The 12,129-nt window shown below is 45.2% G+C and overlaps 1 protein-coding gene across 1 annotated transcript in view; it reads left to right on the forward strand.

Moving 5' to 3' along the window:
* The first annotated feature begins 10,612 nt into the window (after nt 1–10,612).
* Nucleotides 10,613–12,129, forward strand: part of LOC137504078 (alcohol dehydrogenase 1-like) — a 42,182-nt gene continuing 40,665 nt past the window's right edge. The window contains exon 1 of the mRNA XM_068232045.1: nt 10,613–10,708. Coding sequence (XP_068088146.1) covers nt 10,691–10,708 — 18 coding nt within the window. The 5' untranslated portion in view covers nt 10,613–10,690. The remainder of the gene's footprint in view (nt 10,709–12,129) is intronic.

Raw genomic sequence — 12,129 nt, forward strand, 5'->3', positions numbered from 1 at the left:
AGAAAAATAAATACAATACAATCATAGAGTTCAGAGACAGAGACAGGAACATTACAAATTAAACACAAAAACTCAAATCCAACTCTCTATTAAGTCCTGCCCTCCCCATGGCCTCCAACCTCCTGATCCACCCTGCCTCCCTCCGTAGCAATTCTTTCTGTCTATCCCATCCCCGCCATTGCGGTGGCACCCCATCAATGGCCATAACTCTCAGCTGAGAAACATTATGCCCAAAATTGATAAAATGATCAGACACTGCATGCCCCTTTGTGCCATTTCTGATGGCTGATTTATGTGCGGAAATCCTACCCTTGAGGCACTGAGTAGTCATGCCAATGTAAATGAAACTACAGGGGCATTTGATCAAATACACATCAAATACAGCTCTCGGATGTATGTGTATATGAGGTACTACAGGGTGACCCTCTACCTAGGATACAAAAGCGTATCTTGGATGTTCTGCGAGATGCCTTGGCCAGTGATTTAATTGATGAACCATTATTCAATTTTTTTACAGCAAACCAATCCCACCACGCCACATATATATGTGCTTCCTAAAATTCACAAAACTTTGCACTGCCCTCCGGGGCGGCCGATTGTGGCAGGGGTGGGATCGGTTTTTGTTCCGCTGGCCAGGTATGTTGATAGACTGTTGCAGCCCATTGTACAGTCCCTTGATTCATATATCAGGGACACTGGTATGTTTCTCACTAAACTGAGGTCACTGCCACCCCTTGAAGAGGGTGTGGCCCTGGTTACGCTAGATGTCGAGAGCCTCTACACCTCCATCCCACATGATAGGGGTGTGGAGGCTGTAGACTGGTACATCATGACGCAGACAGATTGTAGTCATGCTCAGCGTATATTTCTGATACGGTTATTGGAAATTGTCCTTCAAGAAAATTATTTTGAATTTAATGGGCGGTTCTTTATAGACAGTTACGCGGAACAGCTATGGGTTCTAACGTGGCCCCCTCCTATGCAAACCTATTTATGGGTTTATACGAAGAAACCTTTGAGTATCTTAATCCATTGTATCGTAGACACGCCCTCTGTTGGTGGCGATATATAGATGATGTGTTTTGCGTATGGAGGGGGCCACGTTGTACCCTTGATGAGTTCATTCAGGGGATTCATCAACAATGCCCACAGATCAAGCTCACAGTTAATTGGGGCGTGGAAGAAGTACCATTTCTTGATGTCCTGGTGTGTAATAGACAGGGTATTATTAGGACTGATTTGTACACTAAGCCCACGGACAGGAATTCTGTCCTTCACTACAGGAGTTTTCATCCCGATGGGGTGAAGGATGGGATTCCTGGGGGTCAATATTCCAGGATTGAGAGGATTGTCAGTGAGCCCGACAGGCGGGATAAGCGCAGAATTGAATTATCGGAGAAATTCCATTCAAGAGGGTACCCCTTGGAGATCTTACAAGGACAAAAACGGCGGCGGAAGCGGAATAATAGGGAGTTACCGCGTATTCCCTTTGTGTCAACCTATAATGTCTGTAGTGACAAAGTTGCTCGGTCATTGCAAAGACATTGGCATTTGCTTAGTGATGGCTTTCCAAGGGTACCAGAATTTAGGTCCCCCCCTATGATGTCCTTCCGTCGGGCGCCTACCCTGCGTGACAAACTGCGTGTTAAGTCGGCTTCACTGACACGGCCTCGGTCATCGAGAATGGGTATGTTCCCCTGCCTGTCCTGTCATATGTGCAATAGTGTTATTAGGAATAATAAATTCCAACATCCTACTTTGGGCACTGAGTATCATGTTAGGGGTCATTACACTTGTGATTCTAATTTTGTTGTGTATTTGATCAAATGCCCCTGTAGTTTCATTTACATTGGCATGACTACTCAGTGCCTCAAGGTTAGGATTTCCGCACATAAATCAGCCATCAGAAATGGCACAAAGGGGCAGGCAGTGTCTGATCATTTTATCAATTTTGGGCATAATGTTTCTCAGCTGAGAGTTATGGCCATTGATGGGGTGCCACCGCAATGGCGGGGAGGGGATAGACAGAAAGAATTGCTACGGAGGGAGGCAGGGTGGATCAGGAGGTTGGAGGCCATGGGGAGGGCAGGACTTAATAGAGAGTTGGATTTGAGTTTTTGTGTTTAATTTGTAATGTTCCTGTCTCTGTCTCTGAACTCTATGATTGTATTGTATTTATTTTTCTTCAGTTTATAATATATATGTTTTTATTTTGTACTTTCAGACCCTTGTGACAGCGCATTTTGGTGAGACCGGTGGAGTTCCCCTTTTACTTTGCTGTGGTGTGGTGAGTGCAGCGGCATACGCTATGTGAAGTGTCTGTTTATTGTGGGCAGACTCTTTGGCCGCCTTGACACCTCCCACCGCTGTGTTGCGGAGGCTGTAGTTGCTATGGCAATAGGCGCACATGTGATTGGCTGACACTGAACAGCTGACCAAGTCACATGACTTGTCATGTGACTGTGACGTCATACCGCTCGCTTCCGTGGATGGAGGCGGCGGTTTTTGCTATGATGCGCAGTTTTGCCTGATGCCTTGCAGCGGGGAACTCGCCGCTTTGCTCTGATAGGTGAGTGACCTTTTGAAATGGCAGTATGCTGTTGGTCTGTAAGCTCAGGTCAGTCTCCCATTAGGTCCTCCAGTTGTGCGCTCACATGATTGGTCATTGGGCCCTGAGGGGCGGTTTTAATATTATATATAAGTGCATGTTTGTCATTATGTGCTGTATGATCCTTGCAACTTGACAAAGGCCTAAGGAAGGGCCGAAACAGCGGTCTGTTGTTGCTTTCATGATTAATAAACCTTAAGAGCTATAAATACACAGTGTGGTGCCGGTCCTTTTGGTGAAGTGCATACTGTGACCCCTTGGGTACCGGGGTGAGGACCTTGGCACACCTACTACTCTGATTGAAGCCTATAGTGGTGCTCCTGAATACTGGATATACTGGAGTGGCTGTTCTATCAGTATAGATAGAATGAAAGCAGCACACCAAGAGCCGCATAACGCGGCTCAATCTGACGTCCAACTTCGAAACCACCATGCGTTGCGTTAGGGGCACGTTATGCGACCTTAATGGCCCCTAAAACGCAACGTCTTGGTGTGAAAGAGGCCTAAAGCAATACCAGTTGCCTGGCTACCCTGCTGATCCTCTGCCTCTAATACTTTTAGCCATAGACTCTGAACAAGCATGCAGCAGATCAGGTGTTTCTGTCATTATTGTCAGATCTGAGATTAGCTGCAAGCTTGTTTCTGGTGTGATTCAGACACCACTGCAGCCAAACAGATCAGCGGGGTTGCCAGGCAATTGGCTTTGTTTAAAAGGAATCAAATATGGCAGCCTTCATATACCTCTCACTACAGCTGTCCTATAAGGAAAACAAAAAAAGTAATAGTCCTATAAATAGTCCCATGAAAGAGTTCCAAACAAACAAGCTTACATTTCTAGGAAACAGAAAACAATATTCACATAGCAGAATCTAAATTTGCTTCCCTAAAACAGCCAGGCACTCAGTCCATCAAAAAATAAATACATTAAAATCCTTAACATAAAATGTATAAGTTTATGTGCAGTTAGTTGTAAGACTATGCATATTCTAACATGCAAGAGCAAATGCAAATTTGCACGAGCTGTGCCTCTAAATTAAACTGAATAGGTTGATTTTGCAGCTGGATATATCAGGTCCCACTTGGTGATGCACACATTGGGCTCCATTTACAAAGAATTAAAGCATTCGGTAATGCTGAAAACAGCTGATTTTACCAATCACCTTCCCAAATTGCAATTCATATTACTGATTACCGCACAAAAAAATTAATATTATCAACCGGCTTGTGCAGTAATTGCCTTAAGAAATTGCAATTCACAAAGATTTCCGCATTTGGTTTACTGGGCAAAAGTGTTCAATATTTTTCTCCAGCTCAAAGCATCTGATGACTTGCTATCCCCATGCTGTATCTGTGCGGGGGATTTGACAGATCGCATTTAGGGAGAGCCAGGCAGCTGATAGGGAGAGCCAGACAGCCAATAGGGAGAGCAACACAGCCCTGATTTTCAGCTGATTTGATGCAATGGGGTATTGGGTGGGTCTTTCATTGTAGAAGAATAGAGGAAGGTGACAATTCTGAGGGCTTTTCTGCATCCCTTTAGATGGGCAAATCTGTATTCTGGCCAGGGCCGGCCCGCTCATGAGGCGGGGTGAAACGTTTGCCTCAGGCGGCAAACTTCTAGGGGCAGCACCCGCCCGTCCGTGGGTGCCGGGGGGGGGGGGGGGGCACCGAGGCAGAGGGGTAGTGGGCAGGAAGGGGGTATTGGGCCTAGCGGTGGGGAGGGGGGGTCGGACCCCCCCTCCCTCACCTGGGTCCCCCGATCTGCGCTCCCCTCCAGCTGTAATAGGAAGCAGCCGATGCTCAATCGTAAGAGGCACGGGCGGGGAGGACTCACCTTATCCACATTCCAGCGTGCGCTCCACTGACGTCACTTCCTGCATCGCCGTCCACTTACAATACAGTGGGTGGCGATGCAGAAAGTGACCACTAGGCCCAATACCCCCGTCCTGCCCGCTACCCCTCAGGCAATTTTTTTTTATAAATTTGCCTCAGGCGGCAAAAAGTCTAGGGCCGGCGCTGATTCTGGCATACAGAAGAGCTCCCCCTGGTGGCTGCAGCACATATAAAGGGTGGTCAGGATACACTGCAGAGAAAACCTCTGAGTCATACACACAGCTCCCTGCCTGCCCGCTGCCCTGCTAGATGGCTGGTAAGTGACACCGAGCAGGGCTTAGCGAGATAAGGCATGTTTGTTGGGTAAATTACTGAACTTTTGCCTCATGCGGAAAAGAAAGTAGTGAATTTGGAAAAAAAGTGTAAAATACAGAATTAAGTATTATACCGAACAAAATTATTTTACTGAACTGCCCTTGGTGAATACAGTCTATTTTCTTGTTAGTGAGCATTGTTGCATTCTTTACTTTGGAGGTGGGTGGTGGATGGCTCTACCTGGGTAGTGGCAGCCTTGGGGTGAGCCATCTGTGCCTGTCCTCCTCCCCACCCCACCCCCGGGGTGTGATGCATGAGAGCCACCCCTGAGCTTTAAAGAGACTCCGTAACAAAAATTGCATCCTGTTTTTTATCATCCTACAAGTTCCAAAAGCTATTCTAATGTGTTCTGGCTTACTGCAGCACGTTCTACTATCACCATCTCTGTAATAAATCAACTTATCTCTCTCTTGTCAGACTTGTCAGCCTGTGTCTGGAAGGCTGCCAAGTTCTTCAGTGTTGTGGTTCTGTGATGCATCTTCCCCCTCCAGGCCCCTCTCTGCACACTGCCTGTGTATTATTTAGATTAGGGAAGCTTCTCTCTTCTCTCTTATCTTTTACAAGCTGGATAAATCCTCCTCTGAGCTGGCTGGGCTTTCACATACTGAGGAATTACATACAGGCAGAGCTGTACTGCACTCTGCAGGAAGAAACAGCCTGACACTTCAGTGGAAGATAGCTGCAGGGGGAAAGAAACACACAAATGATCTCTTGAGATTCAAAAGGAAGGGTGTATACAGCCTGCTTGTGTATGAATGTATTTTCTATGTGTGGACATACTGTACATCAACCTACTTCCTGTTTTGGTGGCCATTTTGTTTGTTTATAAACAAACTTTTTAAAACTGTTTTTAACCACTTTTAATGCGGCGGAGAACGGCGAAATTGTGACAGAGGGTAATAGGAGATGTCCCCTAACGCACTGGTATGTTTACTTTTGTGCGATTTTAACAATACAGATTCTCTTTAACAGGCTTGGGGTGACCCCTGCATTACTCCCCTATCTCAGTGGTGCTCCCAAGTCGTGCTTATTTTGCAGATTTTTATCAATACAGATGGACGCAATGTGTTACATTCTAAATTGAGCCGATTAAGCTAAATTTGCAGCCATGTATATCAGGTTCCATTTGGTGATGCACACATTCTCTTGTTAGTGAGAAATGGATAGGTTTAATTGCAACAAAAATGTACAAACGGGATATCAACCTCTATTCACTCACTATTGCACGTCTCACCCTATAAAAAGTACAGATGTATAGAATTATTGTAAGGGAGCCACTTCCTTTAAATGATTACATTATAGTGAGTACTTTGCTCAGACACAAATATATCTGAAAAGAACGTATCGGCTTACAGCTAAGACAGTTTACTGAGGAAGCAAATCCTGTATTTTCGTGATTATCGCTCAACCACAATATTAAACAAACTTATACATTTGTATAGAATTATTGTAAGGGAGCCATGGAATATTAATATACAAAATTTATTACACCAACTATAACAATTTGAAACACTAGCTAATAGTAAAAAAAACCCTCCTACTAATAAAATCAAGAGCAATGCATAGAGGCCTCTAGCAAAAAACAGTCATCAGTGGGAGTGCCCTCCAACTTTGAAAGGGAAGTGAGAAGGCTACTGAGTGATTAAAAAAAACCCTACAAATGAGTGAGTATCAATCTGTTTATAGGGCTTGTTGAGAAAATCAACCTTAAGCTCCAGTGGGGGTTTTTGGAGGGGGTACTACTGGAGAGGGAGCTAAAGTACTTGACGGGAACAGAATATACTATACCCACTTTCTATATACTCCCAAAACACATAAGAATGTAACTACCCCCCTGGGGTGCCCAATAGTGTCAGGGAACAATAGCCCCCTAGAACGTCTAAACATCTAAATTTGTGGACACAAAAATTAAAGACATTGTCAAGAATCTCCCCTTGTTTGTGATGGATACCAGGGATGTGCTGGCTGGCATCGAGGGTGTGCATGTTGAAGAGGACTGGTTATTAGTGGGCCTTGATATTGAGGCCTTCTTTACATCAATACCAAATAAAAAGGGACTTGAGGCTTTGGACTATTACCTCATCATCAATTATGCTGATTGTGTGAACCAGGTTGACGTTATTCTGGACTCTATGGGACTGATTTTGGAAAACAACTTTTTTGAATTTAATGGCAGTATCTAGAGACAAACACGAGGTGTCACTATGGGTGCGGCATTCTCTCCTGCCTATGCGTGCCTCCACTTGGTTTTTTGGGAGCAGGAGGTGGTGAGGGGCACTATTGGGTATCGAGAGCACGTCGCACTTTGGATAAGACATGTGGATGACATCCTTTTTCTGTGGAAGGGTTCTGAAGCAGAGTTGCTGACCTTTGTTGGAATTTTGAACAATAATGATAATAACATGTTTTTGACGGTGAATTACAGCCTCTCTGAGATAGCGTTTCTTGATCTACGAATTAGAAAGTCGGGTAATCTCCTTACTACATGTAGAGACCCCAGGAAATACCCTCTTGTCTGCGCGTAGCTCTCACCTCCCCTCCCAAAAATGGGCTGTGCCGACCGGTCAATTTCTCCAGTTGTGCAGGAATTCTAACAATTTGGAGGACTTCCATAGAGAAGCTGGGGAGTTGAGGGCCAGGCTATTGGGAAGAGGGTATCCTAATAGAGTTGTGATTACAGTTTACCACAGAGTATTGGCCAGGAATTGGTCAGATTTGCTTAAAAAACACTGAGAAGGAGGAAAGTGCTGCTGCTGCCTCTGACAGTAGAACAATTGTTGGAGGGGAGGGGGGTTGTCCCGTATTGTCACCACCTTCGGGGCCCACTTCAAGTCAAAGATATATGAAATGAAGTCAAAGATATATTGAGCTGACATTGGCATTTATTGGGGAGAGATCTCTTGATTTCCAAAATTGTGGGGAGCTACCCAAACATGGCTGCACGGAGATGTACCAATCTGGGAGACCTTTTGGTCAGCTGCGAATTTAAATGGGACAGAAGGAAGAGAGGAATAATGCTTCCAAGAAAGGAATGTATAAATGTCTTGATTGTGACATATGTCAATATGTACAGACAGGGAGCCACTATTTCAATCATGATTGTACTAAATCGTTCCCTGTGAATGATAGAATTGTATCTACAACAGAGAGAATGATCTACCAGATCCGCAGTTGATGTAACTTATCCTATATAGGTAAGACATTTAAATCCCTAAATACCCATATAGGTGAACATGTGTCTAATATTAAAAATCCAAATGTGGACAGAAAGAAACTAAATCCTATTGTCAGGCTTTTCTGGTCACCTACTGTGAGTCAGGCTGTATGCCCGTATGACTGACATATAACCCAGCCCTAACACCTGTGAAAGCTCCTTCCTAATACAAACTACAATACCCTGCAGTCAGATGTAGCATACAAGCTGGCAGACAGCAATCACCAAACACAGCAAGGCAATGTAACACAGTATATTGAATAGTCATTTGAGGCCTATAGGCTGAGGCAATCCAGATAAAGACAAGGTGGCAGGGAATGGCTGAAGTATAATCACTAGACAGATGTGAGGTCAATCAGGCCAGGGTCAATACATCAGGCAGTGTTCATGCGAATCCTTTAACAAGCCAGGTCGGTAACAGGGTATCCAATAGAGAAGCGTGGTCAGATTCAAGCCGGGTCGGTAACAGGTAATCCAATCTAGAAGAAGCTTAGTCAAGAGACAGGCATAAGTCCTCAGCAAGACAAGCACTCGGTGTGAGCGCAATCTCAGCAACAAGCCCAGTATAGGCTATCACGGGCACAGACTGGAGCGCTCACCAGGTTCGAATACAAGGCCAGACCAATCGGAGCCCGCCACTGTCCCGGTCTCGTCGCTCGCTATTTTTCTGCGGCTGCGCAAAGCATCACTGTCAATAATGGCCACGTGGGCCATGCCGAACTGTGCAGGCGCAGTAGTTCTGCGCTTGCGCAATACACCGCGGACAACGTGGCCATGATTGAGAGCGGCACTTCATGCAGCTGCAGTAAGGCTGCCACGCGGTCGGCCGGAATAACGAACGTCGAGACCAGAGCAGCAGCGGAGAGCAGAGCATTAGGCGCGGGACAGTCGGCTGCAAGGGGCTGGAGAAAGCCCTAGGTGAGTAAAGCCCATTTGGGCTATTTTGCCTGATAACTCCTTTAGGACTCAATAAGGATTTGAATATAAAAGTCTTTCTGTAGTCTTTGTACTCTCCCTATATTCCGGAGTGAGTATTTCCTGCGTTCTCCCTGGTCCCTATGATAAGACAAATAGACAAGACAAATAACATTTATATTGCGCTTTTCTCCTTGCGGACTCAAAGCGCCAGAGCAGAGCAGTAGCCACTAGGGCGCGCTCTATTGGCAGTAGCAGTGTAAGGGAGACTTGCCAAAGGTCTCCTACTGAATTAGTGCTGGCTTACTGAACAGGCAGAGCCGAGATTCGAACCCTGGTCTCCTGTGTCAGAGGCAGAGCCCTTAACCATTACACCATCAGCCAACTGATAACAGCAATTGGAACGCATAAGCATATTTTTAAACTATGTGATTGGATATCCATTCGCCCACGGAGTATAAATGGGCGTTCCTACAGAAATGACGTCACGTCTGAAGAGGTCCAGTGACTATGTCATAGACTATTTCTTATGGTTTCTTCTTCTTATGGTTGAGCGATAATCAAGAAAATACAGGATTTGCTTCCTCAGTTAGGGCCTGTTTCCACTACACGCAGATTAGATGCAGAATGGATGCAGAAAAACTGACTCCAATGAATGCCTATGGGAAAATCTGCATCAGAAAAATCGTGTTTAGTGGGAACAGGCCCATAGGCATTCATTGGAGTCAGTTTTTCTGCATCCAATCTGTGTGTAGTGGAAACAGTAGTGTTGTCCGGATCATGAACGATTCGGATCTTTGATCCGAATCTATTTTGTGAGTTGAATCATCCGAATCATCAAAATGAGTGATTCGGATCGCAAAAGGGGCGGGGCCAGGAGCGACACGCCCCCTCTCAGCGGGCAGCGGGGTCCTGGAAGCAGAGCAGGGATGGATCGCTGAGTTGGAGGGGACCCAGCCTTGCACAGCCCCAGGTAGATGAGAGAGAGGGGACATGGGTGCCACTGCCAGATATGTGTAGAGCACACATACTGGCTGAAATGTGCTGCTCATTATAGGCTGGCTGTTCCGTAGTGCTGCACAGTGAACACATTGGAAACTTTTGGCTCAGCTCAGCACAGCTCAGTAACTTTGCAGGCATTGTGATTGCTGTGCAATATGCTCCTCCTGAACTCGGCACTAAACAGCTGCACTTATCTTTGGGGAATGCTTCCTTTCACTGTGCGACGTTTCCATTCAGGTATACAGATGAACATATAGGTGACATACATGTAAAGCATATGATTGCAGCATGTGGGTATTGTGTGCAAACAAACATTTCTGCTCTCTGCTCGTCCCTCCTCCCTTCTCTGTCCACTCCCTGCCCTCTGTCCATCTTCTCCCCTTCTCTGTGTGTCCACCCCCCTCCCCTTCTCCTGTCCTGCTAGTCATTTCACCCCCGAATGCTTCATTAGTAAAATGATCCGAGATTCGGATCAAAGATCCGGATCTCTTCAATGATCCGATTCGAATCATCCGGATCATTGAAAAGATCCGAACTTCCCATCTCTAGGAAACAGGCCCTAAACTGTCTTAGCTGTAAGCCGATACGTTCTTTTCAGATATATTGGTGTCTAAACAAAGTACTCATTATAATGTAATCATTAACAGGAAGTGGGAGTGAACGACCTTTTACTTCCTTGTATAGGAATGCTGTATAGCTACTCTGCATGAGACAAGCTGCTTGTGGAAAATAAATCTTTCATAATGGAGACAACTGGAAAAGTAAGAAAACTCATTTTTTTATTTATAAATGTGGGTGTTTGAAGTACAGAATAAAGGTAGAATTTTGCAGACACTGGAGCATAATGACCCTGAAGAGGGCAACCATTTGTGCCTTTATTTACAGCCATCTCTTCATGGGCAAACATTTTGAAAGTTCTAACAAGAACCTGAACTTTAAAGTTTCATTGCTGACTTTCTGTGGAAAATGCTATTTCCTGACTGTCACAGTATGCTGCAGTGGCATAGTTTCTGTATTGTACAGGTTAGTTGTACCACTCTGGGATATAGTATAGGGTCTGTTGTGACACTGCAGTGCTGTGTGCTGTGCATGTCACCATTTTCTGCAGTGAATGCAAACAATAGCACCATAACAGACATGCAAAAAGGTTCAAGGACACTTTCTGTATATCGATTTGTCCAGTGTTGAAAAATGCAGGCTGGTAGGCACAGCAGGCAAAATCAGTGGCCTAGCCCATAACAACTACATAAGTTAAGTGTTCAGACTGCACTAGCTGCATGTTTGTTCAAGATGTGTGAAACAGTTTATAATGAAAGAGTCTCCTCCTTTTAGGCCTCTTTTTCACGTATTGTTGAACTGTGTGCTTACTGCTTAGCAAGCAGTTGCCAGGCTGCAGTGAGCAGTTACCAGGCAGCAGCAAGCAGTTGTGAGAGTTTGAGAGGCATTTCAGGAAGGGGCAGGCTTGGGGCAGGGGCAGGCTTGCCACAATGTTCCCTTCTATCACTCTCCCATTCACTCTTCTTCCCTGCTCCATTTCCGCCGTCACAAAATTATGTTTGCTCTATATCTGTTGCAAGACTGATAGATCCTTGGAGCATGGATGCTTATTATTATTAAATTTAGCAGTGGCACTGCTGTGAACTACCTTATTGAAGGTTAAAAAAACCCCCACAAAATTAAAGTCACCCATTTTTGATAATGGCAATGTCCGAAGGAGACCTACTTTCCAAGCTTTCTGCTGCTGCTTAAATCATGCACACCCCTGTCCCCTGTGCATTAAAGAGACTCTGTAACAAAAATGTCATCCTTTTTTCTACTATCCTACAAATTCCTAAACCTATTCTAATGTGTTCTGGCTTACTGCAGCACTTTCTACTATCACCGTCTCTGTAATAAATTAACTTATCTTTCCCCTGTCGGATTTGTCGCCCTGTGTCTGGAAGGCTGCAAACTCTTCAGTGTTGTTGATCTGTTATGCACGCCCCCTTCCATGCCCCTCTATGCACACTCCCGTGTGTGTTATTTAGATTAGGCAGCCTCTCTGCTCTCTTGTCAGTGAGAGAAGAGAGCTGCCTTTTACAAGCTGGATAAATTGTCCTCTGTTAGGCTGTGAAAGGAGCTGGGCTATCACATACTGAGGAATTAGAGACACCAGCAGAGCTGTCTGCAGGAAGAAACAATC

Source organism: Hyperolius riggenbachi, chromosome 1, assembly GCF_040937935.1.
Source record: "Hyperolius riggenbachi isolate aHypRig1 chromosome 1, aHypRig1.pri, whole genome shotgun sequence".
NCBI lineage: Eukaryota > Metazoa > Chordata > Amphibia > Anura > Hyperoliidae > Hyperolius > Hyperolius riggenbachi.